Source organism: Bos javanicus, chromosome 12, assembly GCF_032452875.1.
Source record: "Bos javanicus breed banteng chromosome 12, ARS-OSU_banteng_1.0, whole genome shotgun sequence".
Taxonomy (NCBI): Eukaryota; Metazoa; Chordata; class Mammalia; order Artiodactyla; family Bovidae; genus Bos; species Bos javanicus.
This window is the reverse complement of record NC_083879.1, coordinates 11,906,067-11,922,126: the sequence shown is the minus strand read 5'-3', so window position 1 is coordinate 11,922,126 and position 16,060 is coordinate 11,906,067. Positions and strand designations below refer to the sequence as shown.

At 41.7% G+C, this 16,060-nt stretch overlaps 1 protein-coding gene across 7 annotated transcripts in view; it reads left to right on the top strand.

The window, feature by feature from the left end:
* The window catches only part of VWA8 (von Willebrand factor A domain containing 8), a 401,675-nt gene that overhangs the window by 272,591 nt on the left and 113,024 nt on the right, over positions 1-16,060 (top strand). The window contains exon 38 of one of the 7 annotated variants that reach the window (XM_061434480.1): positions 3,800-4,277. The exons of the other annotated variants lie outside the window; for them this stretch is intronic. Coding sequence (XP_061290464.1) covers positions 3,800-4,036 — 237 coding nt within the window. The 3' untranslated portion in view covers positions 4,037-4,277. Of the gene's footprint in view, positions 1-3,799; positions 4,278-16,060 lie in introns of those variants that run through there. 7 annotated transcript variants of the gene reach the window in all.

Below are 16,060 nucleotides of genomic sequence, written 5' to 3'. Positions count from 1 at the left end.
CAGAAAATGAAAGAGCAGGAAATTACCCAAAAAGTAATTTAAGAAAATTTCACTAAAGGACAGACATTCAATTTAATAAGTGGAAAACACATACACTCATGCATACACCCCAAAGCATATTCTCTCGAAACTTTAGAACCCTTTGGGTAAAGAGACAAAGCTGAAAACGTCTAAGCTGAGGGAAGTGGGAAACAGGTTATATAAAATTTACTATAAATCCTGATGGCATTAGGCTTCTCCACAGCAGCACTGGAAACTAAAGGGGAGATTATTTCCAACCTAGAATTTTATACCCAGCCAAGTTACTAATCAAATGTGAAGGTAGACTAACAACTTATTAAACATACAAGTCTCAGAAAACTTTCATTCTTTATCCTGCATGATGTACTCTCAACAAGAGGAGGGAATAAATTAACAGAGAGGAGGAAAGGGTGGAGAGGTCTTAGCCAAGGAAGAGGCAAAGGTAATTCCCAGCATGACCACGAAAGGATGTTCTGGAATGACAGCTGTGCCTGAAGACACCACTGCAACTCAAAGTGGGAAAACAGGGTTCCAGAAAGAACAGATATTGTAAGGGGGGAAAAGGGAACTGGTAATGTTGAGAGAATTTAACAGTTCTGCTGGAGAATTTGGTGAACAGTTAGTGAAAGAGAAATAAAGATAAGAATTAGTAAAGAGTACATGTTAGTGGGGAAAATGAAAACTATATAGAATAATAGTATGTAATAGTATATATACATTATTGTGTGTGTGTGTGTGCTCAGTCACTAAGTTGTACCCAACTCTTTGTGACCCCAAGGACTGTAGCCTGCCAGGCTCCTCTGTCCGTGGGATTTTCTAGGCAAGAATACTGGAGTGGGTTGCCATTTCCTCCTCCAGGGAATCTTCCCACCTCAGGGATCAAACTTGTGTCTCTTGGCGTCTACATGCATAGGCAGATTCTTTACCACTTGAGCCACCTGGGAAATTCATATATACGTGTGTGTGTGTGTGTGTGTGTGTGTTATAGTGATCAAGACCATCCCCAAGAAAAAGAAAGGCAAAATGGTTGTCTTATGAGGCCTTACAAATAGGTGAGAAAAGAAGAGAAGTGAAAGGCAAAGGAGAAAAGGAAAGATATAGGCATTTGAATGCAGAGTTCCAAAAAATAGCAAGGAGAGATAAGAAAGCCTTCCTCAGTGATCAGTGCAAAGAAATAGAGGAAAACAATAGAATGGGAAAGACTAGAAATCTCAAGAAAATTAGAGATACCAAGGGAACATTTCATGCAAAGATGAGCACAATAAAGGACAGAAATAGTATGAACCTAACAGAAGCAGAAGATACTAATAGGTGGCAAGAATACTCAGAAGAACTATACAAAAAAGATCTTCATGACCCAGATAACCACAATGATGTGATCATTCAACTAGAGCCAGACATCCTGGAATGTGAAGTCAAGTGGGCCTTAGGAAGCATCACTTCAAACAATGCTAGTGGAGGTGATGGAATTCCAGTTGAGTTATTTCAAATCCTAAAAGATGATGCTGTTGAAAGTGCTGCATTCAATATCTGGAAAGCCAGCAAATCTGGAAAACTCAAAAGTGGCCACAGGACTAGAGAAGGTCAGTTTTCATTCCAATCCCAAGAAAGGCAATGCCAAAGAATGTACAAACTACCGCACAACTGCACTCATCTCACACGCTAGCAAAGCAATGCTCAAAATTCTCCAAGCCAGGCTTCAATAGTACGTCATCCGTGAACTTCCAGATGTTCAAGCTGGATTTAGAAAAGGCAGAGGAGCCAGAGATCAAATTGCCAACATCCGCTGGATCATTGAAAAAGCAAGAGAGTTCCGGAAAAACATCTGCTTTATTGACTACGCCAAAGCCTTTGACTGTGTGGATCACAACAAACTGTGGAAAATTCTTCAAGAGATGGGAATACCAGACCACCTGACCTTCCTCCTGAGAACTCTGTATACAGGTCAAGAAGCAACAGTTAGAACTGGACATGGAACAACAGACTGGTTCCAGATCAGAAAAGGAGTACGTCAAGGCTGTATATTGTCACCCTGCTTACTTAACTTACATGCAGAATACATCATGTGAAACGCTGGGCTGGATGAAGCACAAGCTGGAATCAGGATTGCCGGGAGAAATATCAATAACAATCAAATATGCAGATGATACCACCCTTATGGCAGAAAGTGAAGAAGGACTAAAGAGCCTCTTCATGAAAGTGAAAGAGGAGAGTGAAAATGTTGGCTTAAAACTTAACATTCAGAAAACTAACGTCATGGCATCCAGTCCTATCACGTCATGGCAAATCAATGGGGAAACAATGGAAACAGTGGCAGACTTTATTTTTTAGGCTCCAGAATCACTGCAGATGGTGACTGCAGCCATGAAATTAAAAGACGCTCCTTGGAAGAAAAGCTATGACCAACCTAGACAGCATATTCAAAAGCAGAGACATTACTTTGCCAACAAACGTCCATCTAGTCAAAGCTATGGTTTTTCCAGTCGTCATGTATGGATATGACTATTGGACTATAAAGAAAGCTGAATGCCGAAGAATTGATGCTTTTGAGCTGTGGTGTTGGAGAAGACTCTTGAGAGTCCCTTGGACTGCAAGGAGATCCAAGCAGTCCATCCTAAAGGAAGTCAGTCCTGAATATTCCTTGGAAGGACTGATGCTAAAGCTGAAACTCCAATACTTTGGCCACCTGATGTGAAGAACTGACTGACTGGGAAAGACCCTGATGCTGGGAAAGATTGAAGACAGGAGGAGAAGGGGACGACAGAGGATGAGATGGTTGGATGGCATCACCAACTCGACAGACATGAGTTTGAATAAACTCCAGGAGTTGGTGATGGACAGGGAGGCCTGGCATGCTGTGGTCTATGGGGTCACAAATAGTTGGACACAACTGAGTTACTGAACTGACTGAACTGTGTGTGTGTGTATGTGTGTGTGTGTGTGTGTTATAATATGTGTGTGTGTATTATTATAATTAGAAATATATTAATAACTTACATCCTGCATATAGTAATGTATTACTGTACATATATAGTAATAATAAAGTGTACAGTAAGAGCATAAAGAATTTTATTTAACCAATGTTTGTTAGGAGAATAAGGGGAGGGAACATGAGATGTATGTTCTAGGTAAGATAGGTGAAATAATCCTCACCTTTCGTCATAGGAAGTAAACAGATAATGTCTGCAATTTTAAAGAGAATGTAAAAGGATTATTTAAAATATAAAGGTTAGTAGTATGAGACATGGTGAGCAGAGTTGAAGTGGCTGACTACCTGTGGGGAGTGAGAATTGGGGGCAAAGATGGTAGAGGTCAAAATCAGAGGTTGCTGATTTTGTTATACATCTTGTAGTGCTATCTGGCTTATTAAACTGTTTATATTTATTATTTTGATAAAAATTTAAGATTGGTTTAGGACATTAACAAGTAGGAATTTACCAAGTAAATAAGAGGAATAAGAGCAGCCATGAAACAGAGATTTAATTTAACTCATCTGTGGATCCTAGACACTTCTTGAAATACGTATTTTTTAATAAAACTGAGTAAACTGGTAAATTTTCCTTATTTCCCATCAAAATGACTCAAGAGAAGTAGTAGGTCTGAATAAGACAGAGTAAGCCCATGCTTACCCTGTCTCTCACTGAATTTAACAATAAAATATGGACAAATATGAGCAGCTACTTGAGGTCTCTGAAAAGGAAGTGATAGCAGATGGATTGCGTAAGACCAGGGTTTGAACTGCCATTGAATTGGCTGTGTTTCCCCCTTTCCACCCCAGAATCTCCTGGGCCTGACTCAACGCCATCTGAAAATGGAAGTGGGTACTCTCAGCAAACTATTCATAGAAACAGAAGAGAACTTCCTCAGCCTGAGAAAAGGCATCTGTAGCCCGACAGCTGGCACCATACTTTATGGTGAAAGGCTGAGTGCTTTCCCTCTAAGACTGGGACTAACACAGGGACGACCACAGCCGTGCACCCGTCACTCCTGTTCAGCGTCAGACTGGAAGTCCTAGCCAGTGCAACAGCGAGAAAAATGAGAGGACGTATTCAGATTGGAAAGGACGACATAAAACGGTCACTATCTGTAGATAATATAATTACCTATCTAGAAAATCCCACAGAATCTACCAAAAAAAAACCCAAACAACACCCAAAATAAACTGTTTCAACTGAGTTTAGCAAGGTCAAAAATTAATCATTTTTATATCCTAGCAATTAATAACTAAAAACCAAAATTTTTAAATATATATACCATTTACGCAAAAAATCTCCACCTAAAAATGAAATACTTAGGTGTTTGTCTCTGTATAACCCCATCAGATCATATTGGTTCCCATGGAAGTCAGTATTTCTGAGGAACCAAGCAATATTATACAGCTCTGAGACCAGGATTTTTGGGGAGGCTCTTTTTTTTAAGTTTTTTTTCTTTTATGTGGACCATTTTTAAAGTCTTTATTGAATTTATTACAATATTTTTTCTGTTTCCTGTTTTGGTTTTTTGGCCCTGAGGCGTGTGGGATCTTATCTCCCTGACCAGGGATCAAACCCACACCCCTGCATTGGAAGTGAAGTGAAAGTTGCTGTCATGTCCGACTCTTTGCGACCCCATGGGCTGTACAGTCCATGGGATTCTCCAGGCCAGAATACTGGAAAGGGTGCCTTTCCCTTCTCCAGGGGATATTCCTGACCCAGGGATCAAACCGGGGTCTCCGGCATTGCAGGCAGATTCTTTACCAGCAAAGACACAAGGGAAGCCCTGCCTTGGAAGGGGGAGTCTTAACCACTGATCACCAGGAAAGTCGCTGTTGCTTCATATTTATGATAGAAAACAGAATTCTTAGTGATCCTTACACCATTTCTTAAATCCATGGCACTCTTTCGATAAAGAAATAAAGTAGGTTAAAATGTTGGAAAATTTCCATGTTGTTCAAGTGAACAGGACAGAGGGATCTAAACTTGGTTTCCAAAAGGGCAAGCCTGCTGGTGGGAGAGGGGTAAAGACAGTCACAGCTGCTTGATTCAGTGAGGAGAGGAGTGGACTAACAGGGTATCCATCATCACCACTAAACTAACTGCCTTAGCAATGATATTCACCTTTGCTTTTCCAGCTCGAATGATTAACTCTGGGGAATCTTGCATCTCTGTTTTTAAAATGGGCCATTGATAGACAGGACCCACACATAAATATGCTTATCCTCAAGGATGTAGCTGAATCACTGTGGAGTATTTAGAGGAAAACTGAAGCCTCTCAACTTTGAGAAGGGTGATCTCAGTCACCAGTGAAAACAGAACTGCTGGGATTGTGGGAAGGCAAGAGTCCCAAACGTTTACCTGCCACAGTATCATTTCAAAAAGTGTTTGTGATGAGATATAGAGGACGAGCTGGTGGTTACCAGTGGGGAGGGGGTCCATACCAGGGTGGAGAAGTGGGGGCACAAACTATTGGGTAGAAGATAGGCTCAAGGTTGTATTGTATGATGGGGAACATAGCCAATATTTTGTATTAACTGTAAATGGAAAGTAAGCTTCAAAACTTATATAAAGTAAAAAGTTAACAAAATTTTAAAGTGTTTGTGATAAAGCATCAAAAAAAAAAAAAAAAAAAAAGCCGAAGTCAGGCAGCACAGAGAAAAGTAGAGAAACTCCATCAGTCCTTTTGTGACAGATAGGTTATAGTAAATCTGTGATCATTTCACTTGCTGGGCACGCGTGCTCAGTCGTGTCCAACCCTTTGCAGGCCTCTGGACCATAGCCCACCAGGCTCCTCTAGCCATGGGATTTTCCCAGCAAGAATGCTAGAGTGGTTTGCCATTTCCTTCTCCAGAGGATTTTCCTGACCCAGGCATCGAGCCCCAGTCTTCTGTGTCTATCATCCTTCCCCCATATTTGTAGTTGATTCTCACATGATAAGTGTTTATACTCTAGCCCAGCTTTAGGAAAGTCAACAAACCGTAATTTCCTAGAAAGACGATGGTGATCCAAGCTGGAGAGTTTCTTTGTGGCATTGGCAGGCTGTCATGTACTGAATTAAGGAACTAGTTGTTGTTCAGTTGCTAAGTCGTGTCCAGCTCTTTTCGATTCCATGGACTGCAGCATGCCAGGCTGGACCAGCAAGAGATATTTGAGGCACTTGATAGTCAGTCCACCTGAGTGTTCCTGTGGAGCACGACTCTGTAGCTACCAGCATGTGCCCTGTGGAGGGTGGCGGAACACTGAAATATGAAGCGTGGTTTTTACCCTCAGGAAGTTTATAGTATATAATTCGGGAGGTGAGACTGATAGTCAAGGAACAGCAACAAGTAGTGCAAAAGAATGTGTTGTTGTTGTTGTTGCAGTCGATAGTCGTGTCTGACTGTCACCCCGTGAACTGCAGCATACCAGGCATCCCTGTCCTTTGCTGTTCCTGGAATTTTCTCAGATTCATGTCCATTGAATGTCCATTTGGGCTTCCCTGGTGGCTCAGAGGGTTAAGCATCTGCTTGCATTGTGGGAGACCTGGGTTGGATCCCTGGGTTGGGCAGATCCCCTGGAGAAGGCAGTGGCAACCCACTCCAGTATTCTTGCCTGGAGAATCCCATGGACGGAGAAGCCTGGTAGGCTACAGTCCATGGGGTCGCAAAGAGTCGGACACGACTGAGCAACTTCACTTCACTTCATGTCCATTGAGTCAGTGACACTATCTAACCGTCTCTTCCTTTGCTGCCATCCCATCCTTCTCCTTTTGCCTTCAATCTTTCCCAGCATCAGGGTCTTTTCCAATGAGTCAGTTCTTCACATCAGGTGGCCTGTGTATTGGAGCTTCAGCTTCAGCTTCCGTCCTTCCAGTGTAGTTCAGCGTTGAATTGTGGGCTTTAAAGCCTGTGCTGTAGTAGTTCAGAGGAGAGGCACCCATTAGGATGAAATTCATAAGCAAAGGAGATGGGGCTTCAGTTGAACTTTCCTACTATTTATGTGTTTGGATAGTTGAAAAGGAGAGGGAAGGGCATTCCAGGCAATCTAGACAAAACGACCACAGGCACAGATACAAACACAATCCTTGTGTTTCCATAATAAGAGGGGCTTGGATCCCCACAAGTCCAGGAGAGATGTGGACACAGACACCAGAGGAGCAGTGGACAAACCCCACAGCCAGTGTGATGCAAGCGCAAAGCCCAGAGCGCAAATCTGGGTTCAACACCATCTATCCCAAGGAGACCGGAGGGTGGGGTGGGAGTACTCCAGAGCAGGGGCAAGAATACGAGCCGGGTCTGGGACCCCCAGAAACACACAAGCTGGGGGATTTCAGATCGAGTATGCTTTTGTTTCAGCACAGTCTTACTGACACAGGATGTTTTTAAAAGTAGTTGAAAGGAAGCTCACTCAGTAACCCTTGGTCTGTGTTAAGCGTATCTGCAGCATATTGTAAGATAAAGGTAAGCATATGGGATTTGGAGGGAAGTTGTGTAAATCGTCACCCAAACAGGAGTAACCAAGCTGTGTGGAAGCCCAGTGAGGTTTTTAGGTTCCTGTGACTGAGAGCTGCTGAAGATCCTCGTGGGAAAGTACACAGATTCGTGAAGGCTATGTTAGGAACGTGGACTTGGCAGTGATGTGCCATCTGGAAAGAATCCTTAGTGCAGCAGGGCAGCGGTAACGCCATGGCGATGGCCAGGTGTGAGTCGACACCGGAAGGCCAGACAGGGACATGAAGACAGACATCCTGAGTGTTTCTAGTGTGGATGCCCAGCCAAGCGGCACATCACTGAAGGAATCAGGAAAGTTGGAGAGGAGGTAGGGTTAAGACATTTCACGTATGCTGAATTTGAGATAATGGTGAGATATTCCATTGACAGTCAGTAATTGGATATTAACAACTGGACTGGAACGCCAAGCTAGCGAGAGTCACAGTGATCATTAGCATGGAGGTTTTCAATTGAAACCATGAAAATGGTTAGCTGCTAAGGAAAGGAGAGAGATCAAGCAAAATGATCAGGACAGATAAGCTATGTTTATAGAAATGCGTATAGTCAGATGTTTCTGAAAGCATTTTCTCAGAACCCTTTTCTAAAACTAAAGAATCAATGTTCAAGCTGTTAAACATAACCTAAGAGATGCTTAGAGATGAATTTATAATTAATAAGTATCTGGCTTTGAGAAGTCACAATAAAGAAACCCCTTCAATTTGTTTAACCCAATAGTTCCCCAATGTGTTCAAAATCTTTTTAATACTTTAGCAATTTCCCAGTCTCTATATTCCTGGTTTTCTTTGCTTCAGTTCGCCATGGACTCTGTATATTAGATCTCTTAGGAAAAGAGCCTTATGCTAATTCTAATTCTGACTCACGACACAGCCTTGTTACATGGCATTTATGACTTCAGAGAATGTATTTGGGATGCTAGGGTTAAGCTGACAGAAGAATAAGTTCTCTCCAAAACTCTGACTAGAGGACCTATTATTTCATGTGATTCCAGATTTTTTATGGAAAAAGAAAAGGTATTAAAACTGGCAAAACTTCTCCTCTCACTAACTTAAACTACAGAAGGGGGTAAATTGGCTCATATAACCAGGAAGCCCCAGACCTCAGGTTCAGCTCAAACCATGGGCTCCGTGGGACCCTGGTGTCACTGTGGACTGACACGGGACCCAAGACCCTCTCCCTCTGGCTGTGCTTTTTCTGAGGTGGCTTTACTCTTACAGTCCTTCTCCATCTGGTAGCAAAGACAGCCCTGTAGCACTAGGCGCTGCATGATTCTCAGCTGGCAGTCCCATCAAAGGGGCATGTCTTTGCCCATAATTCCAGCAGAAGTCCTCAGAAGTGCTCCGGCGGGTCCCTGAGGTCAGATGCCCATCTCTAAACCCGTCACCGTGACCATAGTGCTGGGGTACTGGTAGGTGGTCACATCTCGGTCATGTCTCCACTTCTAGGCTTTGAGATGAGAGAGGGCTGTATCAGTCCCATCTGAACCACGTGTTAGGAATTAGGGAAATACCCTGGAAGAAGTACTGAATAAGCAAAAACATAGCCAGGGGGTTGTTTTTTTTTTCCTTTTTGGTAGTTTTGACAGCTACCTTCCAAGTGCCAGCTGCTGACCTCTCAGGTGAGGGCTTTCTGTAGGCCACGACTGTTGTCACATTTATTTTCTTTTGCACTCAGCACAACATTTATGATACATGGCCCTGACCAAATGCAAAATGATGATAATTAGGCCAGTGATTATATACATTGTCGTTCAGTTGCTAAGTCATGTCTGATTCTTTGCAACCCCGTGGACTGCAGCACACCAGACTCCTCTGTCCTCCACTATCTCTGGAGTTTGCTCAAATTCATGTCCATCGAATTGATGATGCTATCTAACTATCTCATCCTCTGCCAGCTCCCTTCTCCTTTTGCCTTCAGTCTTTCCCAGCATCAGGGTCTTTTCCAATGAGTCAAATCTTCACATCAAGTGGCCAAAGTGTTGGAGCTTTAGCCTCACCATCAGTCCTTCCAATGAACATTCAGGGTTGATTTTCTTTAGGACTGACTAGTTTGATCTCCTTGCTGTCCAAGGGACTCTCAAGACTCTTCTCCAGCACCACAGTTCAAAAGCATAGCATCCATCAATTTTACCTTTTGTTTAATTCCTAGACTGAGTACTTCATAAATATGTGCTTGGTTTTCTAAGTACATGTAGGGCAGGAGTAAATATTCTAGTTACAATTTTCTCATGGGACTTTCCAGTTGCTGGGGTTCCGAATGAAATTGTCAAGTCTTTCTTGACAGTGCTCTGATGAAATTGCAATGGGTTTTCCCTTCAATGAAAAGAACTAATACCTGATAATTTTTATTATTTTTTTCCTTTTAGATATGTCTGTCTTAAAGGCTATTAAACGCCTTATGTTTCACATAGCGGGTGTGAGTTGAATAATCCTTTCCATAAAGAACAGCATCTATAGAGCCCTGCTGGGAGAATCTAAAACTTGTATGGGTTTTGTGTTAGTCAAAGGGGAAAGTGCTGCATTTGATTGTGAGTCATCATGACCTCAACCGTTCTGCCATCGTATTTACATAAGAGTCATTGCCCAGAGAGAGAAGGCCTTGACATAATCTCAGAAACAAATTCATGTGCTCTAAGTCTGGCTCGAGTTAACTCATAGAACCCACAGCAAATATTGGGTTGGCCAGAAAGTTCATTTGGATTTTTCCATAAGATGTTACAGAAAAACCTGAGTGAACTTTTAGGCCAACCCAACATATAAAGGCTATTTCACAGCAATGCTACTGCTGCTGCTAAGTCGCTTCAGTCATGTCCGACCCTGTGGGACCCCATAGACGGCAGCCCACCAGGCTCCTCTGTCCCTGGGATTCTCCAGGCAAGAATACTGGAGTGGGTTGCCATATCCTTCTCCATTTCACAGAAATAAATAATAGCTATTATTGTCACTCTAGTTCTAATACTAAAATGTGATTTTTTCCCCCATCCTGTAGCTCATAATTACTGTACTTGTGTGTGCTGAGGCATTTCAGTCATATCCAACTCTTTGCAACCCTATGGACTGTAGCCCACCAGGCTCCTCTGTCCATGAGATTCTCCAGGCAAGAATACTGGAGTGGGTTGCCATGCCCTCCTCCAGCGGATCTTCCTTACCGAGGGACTGAACCCACATTGGGTTTTTCACCGCTAGCGCCACCTAGGAAGCCCAATTATTGTTCTTAGAAGTATAAAAATCAGCTGGACATCTCTTTAAGGAAGGCTAAGCTACTGACTGCTCTTGAGATTAAACAGCAGCAGACCTGAAGATTCCAAATTTAACTCCTCATCCAAGCCCAGTTCAAGAAATATTTAGATGTATTTATAAATGAATATATTTTTAATTTTAATTTTATATCTATTTATATAAAATTATAGTTATAAATTATACATATTTATAAATAAAGCCACCTCTGAGTTTTTCACTATATCTTTTCATCTTTGGTGAGTTACATAGGAGCATATGTTCACCAAAGGTAGCTGATAATAAAAATGACAGGAGACGGTGAGATGTATGGAGAGAGTCACATGGGAACTTACATTACCATATGTAAAATAGCCACCAGGAATTTGCTGTATGTCTCAGGGAACTCAAACAGGGGCTCTGTATCAACCTAGAGGGGTGGGATGGGGTGGGAGATGGGAGGGAGGCTCAAAAGGGAGGGCATGTATGTACACCTGTGGCTGATGAACCAACAAAATTCTGTAAAGCAATTATCCTTCAATTAAAAAAAAATTCCAGAAAGAAAAAGCATTCCCCCTGAGATCCTTAAATCCAAGCTCTATTTATAATTTCTTTTCTCAGGTATACCTAAGTAATTTACCCTTTTGTTTTTCTTCACCAGGTCTAATTACATCTTTTAAAACTGCTTGCTTATTTTAATCTTTCTATGTATTTTTTCCTTTTTAAAATTTTTTGTTTTTTAATCTTTACAATGTTGTGTTGCTTCTGCCATAAAGCATCGTGAGTCAGCCGTAATTATACGTATATCCCCTCCCCCTTGAGCCTCCCTCTCTTTCCCTCGTCCCGCCTCCCTAGGTCATCACGGAGCATTGGACTGGGCTCCCTGTGTTACGCAACTTCTCACCAACTATCCATTTTACACACAATAGTGTACATGTGGCGATGCTACTTCTCCATCCGTCCCACTCACTTCCTCCCCCACTCTGCCAAAGGCCCATTGTCTACGTATATTGTTCCATGAACCGCTTCAAAGTAAGTCATAGGCATGATACCCTGTTACCTCCAAACGCTTCGGTGTATATTTCCTCAAAACGAAAACACTCTCCTGCAAAACCACAACACAGACCTCAAAATCAGGAAGTTAACATGGATACTACATTAACATCTAAAACTTACTCAGATTCCACATGTCCCCGGTAACATCCTTTTTACCAAAAGGAAATGGTCCAGATTATTTGTTACAGCTTAGCTAACATCACTGTTACCTTTCGATCCCAAACAGGTCCTCATCTTTCTCTGACTTTCACGACCTTGGCATTCTTGAAGCATGTAAGCCAATTATCTTGTGGCGCATCCTTTGGTTTGCGTGTATCTGATGTTTTCTCGTCTTAGATTCAGTTCACCTTTGGCTGAATTTTCCCAGAAATGACTCTGTGTTTTCCTCAGCATACCCTGTTAGGTGACACCCCGGCTGTCGATCTGTCCCGTCACTGGTGACGTTAACTTTGAACATTTGGTTAAGGTACTATCTCCGCTGTATTCTCCACTGTGAAGTTGCTGTTTTTCCTTTTTGTAATGAATGCTGTGTCTCCTGAGCATCCATTTTGAGGCTAGGCAGATATTTTGTTTTTCACCAAACTTTATCATCCGTTGATGATTCTTGCTTGAATCAGTTGTTGTTGCTGGGGTTGCCAAGTAGTGATTTTTTCCAGTTCTGTCATTCCTTCCGCATTTATCGCTGACAGTCTAAGCTCAGGAACTGCTCTCCCTTATCCCTTCGATCTTCTATTTTTTATCAGTGTGATATTGTGAATTTCTGTCTTACTTAATAGGTTATGTCTATTGCCATTCTTAGTTATTTTAGTGTTCAAGTTGCTCTAGATCTAGCCAGTGCAAACCCCTTTAAGCCAGTTCCTTGTCCTTTTGACATGCCTCAGTCATTTTTTGAGTACATCCTTATTTTGTGACACAAAAAATAAATCCAAGGGCTTTGGTCACTGATTTTCTGTACTGGGGCAAATGCTATGTCTTTGAGCAGTTTTGGGGGGCATGGCCTATTCATTTAGGTCAACCTGTTAATACAAAAGACACATTCTAACCTACTCCCGTTTAACCAGATCACCAATGAGTTGTCGAGTGGGTGTTGAGAGCACCCTGAACATTTGCAGCTCATCAGCTTCTCTGTAATATACTCTCTTCCTTCTTCTTCCTCCCTCTGAGCTGTAGTTACGTTTCATAGGAGACATTTCAGCAGAGCCCTCAGGTTCAACTACCTTTTGTTGTTGTTGTTGCTCAGTCTCTCAGTTGTGTCTGGCTCTTTGCAACCCCATGGACTGCAGCACACCAGGCCTCCCTGTCCTTCACCATCTCCCAGAGCTTGCTCAAACTCATGTCCATTGAGTCAGTGATAACACCCGACCATCTCATCCTCTGTCATCCCCTTCTCCATCTACCTTACACATAGCAATTCCCTACACATAGCAATTGCATGGAGCCCCAGAACGCTGTGTCATTCACAATCACTGATAGTGGAGGAAAACCTACAAAAATCTGAGATGATACAGCCACCACATACATTGAATATTTTTCTTCATTATAAAGAGAAATGTATTATAAACAAGCCTTAAGTAATCATCCATTCTAATCTTTAAGTCTCCTTAAAGATTTGGTCTGAGATAGTTTTTCCCCTGGCCATTGGCCAGGACCTAAATGAATATAATTATAGTGACTTTTTATTATTACGTTATTTTATCTACCAATCTTGCTATACTTCATCATTAACTTTAAATAGCTCCAGATTTTTTGTGATCGTTTGGCTAGAATCATTATTACCAGTGACCACACGAGGGTGTCTGTGAGCTTGGCAGAGGAGTATTTCAGCTAACTTCAACAACAGACAACTTCAGCAACCAATGAATGTCTTCACTGCACCGTATTTGGAAGTTATAATTTGTAAGTGTAGTCGGATTAACCCGAAGACCTGAGTCAATGTTCCTTCCTTCTTTTGACTATGATATGAAAGGCTTTTATGAATTGAATTCCGAACTTTTAGTTCTATCATGGGGTACAGAGAAATGTCCTGAGGTCAAGAACTAAGAGATCCATATCCTTTTCCTGGGTCCACCACTGATCAGTGGCTTTACACAGTTGTATGTTTCTGGATCTTAATTTCTTTTTCGTTTTTAAAGGAACTTTCTTTTTTTACTTAAAAATTTTTTTTTAATTTTTTTAAAAATTTATTTTAATTTAAAAATATTTATTTTATTTTATTTATTTTTTGACCGCACTTCATTGCTGCCAGCGGCCTTTCTCTCGTTGCAGCGGGCAGGGGTTACTCTAGCTTCACTGTGTTGGCTTCTCTTGTTGCAGAGCGTAGAAGGCCCTGTAGTTGTGGCACACGGGCATAGTTGCCCCGCCGCATGTGGAATCTTCCCAGACCAGGGATCGAACTCGTGTCCTATGCATTGGCATGCGGACTCTTAACCTCTGGACCACCAGGGAAGTCCTGATTTTTTACGTTTTTAATGGTTGAAAAAAATCAAATGAAGAAAAAAATTATGTGACACAAGGAAATTATATGAAATTCTAATTTCAATGCCCATGAATAAAGTTTTATTGGAACACAGCCCCATTCATTTCCTGACTCCAAGGGCAAAATTGGATAGTTGCAACATAGATCGTATAGCCTATAAAGACTAAAAGATTTACTATCTGGCTCTTTATAGAAAATATTTGCCAATTCCTGATTTACAATACAATAACCAAAAAGTAATAGGCAAATTTGGCCTTGGAGTACAGAATGAAGCAGGGCAAAGGCTAATAGAGTTCTGCCAAGAGAATGCACTGGTCACAGCAAACACCCTCTTCCAACAACACAAGAAAAGACTTTACACATGGACATCACCAGATGGTCGACACTGAAACCAGACTGATTATATTCTTTGCGCCCAAAGATGGAGAAGCTCTATACAGTCAGCAAAAACAAGACTGGGAGCTGACTGTGGCTTTGATCATGAACTCCTTATTGCCAAATTCAGACTGAAATTGAAGAAAGTGGAGAAAACCACTAGACCATTCAGGTATGACCTAAATCAAATCCCTTATGACTATACAATGGAAGTGAAAAATAGATTTAAGAGACTAGCTCTGATAGACAGAGTGCCTGATGAACTATGGACAGAGGTTTGTGACATTGTACAGAAGACAGGAATCAAGACCATCCCCAAGAAAAAAAAAATGCAAAATGGCTGTCTTAGGAGGCCTTACAAATAGCTGTGAAAAGACCGGAAGTGAAAAGCAAAAGGGAAAAGGAAAGATATACCCATTTGAATGCAGAATTCCAAAGAATAGCAAGGAGAGATTAGAAAGCCTTCCTCAGCGATCAATGCAAAGAAATAGAGGAAAACAACAGAATGTGAAAGACTAGAGATCTCTTCAAGAAAATTAGAGATACCAAGGGAACATTTCATGCAAAGATGGGCTCGATAAAGGACAGAAATGGTATGGACCTAACAGAAGCAAAAGATATTAAGAAGAGGTGGCAAGAATACACAGAAGACCTATACAAAAAAGATCTTTGCGACCCAGATAATCACGGTGGTGTGATCACTCACCTAGACATCCTGGAATGTGAAGTCAAGTGGGCCTTAGAAAGCATCACTACGAACAAAGCTAGTGGAGGTGATGGAATTCCAGTTGGGCTATTTCAAATCCTGAAAGATGATGCTGTGAAAGTGCTGCACTCAATATGTCAGCAAATTTGGAAAACTCAGCAGTGGCCACAGGACTGGAAAAGGTCAGTTTTCATTCCAATCCCAAAGAAAGGCAATGTCAAAGAATGCTCAAACTAGTGCACAATTGCACTCATCTCACACGCTAGTAAAGTAATGCTCAAAATTCTCCAAGCCAGACTTCAGCAATACTTGAACAGTGAACTTCCAGATATTCAAGCTGGTTTTAGAAAAGTCAGAGGAACCAGAGATCAAATTGCCAACATCTACTGGATCATCAAAAAAGCAAGAGAGTTCCAGAAAAACATCTATTTCTGCTTTATTGACTATGCCAAAACCTTTGACTGTGTGGATCACAAGAAACTGTGGAAAATTCTTCAAGAGATGGGAATGCCAGATCACCTGACCTGCCTCTTGAGAAACCTGTATGCAGGTCAAGAAGCAACAGTTAGAACTGGACATAGACCAACAGACTGGTTCCAAATAGGAAAAGGAGTGTGTCAAGGCTATATATTGTCACCCTGCTTATTAAACTTCTATGTGGAGTACATCAGGGAAATGCTGGGCTGGAGGAAGCACAAGCTGGAATCAAGATTGCCAGGAGAAACATCAATAACCTCAGATATGCAGAT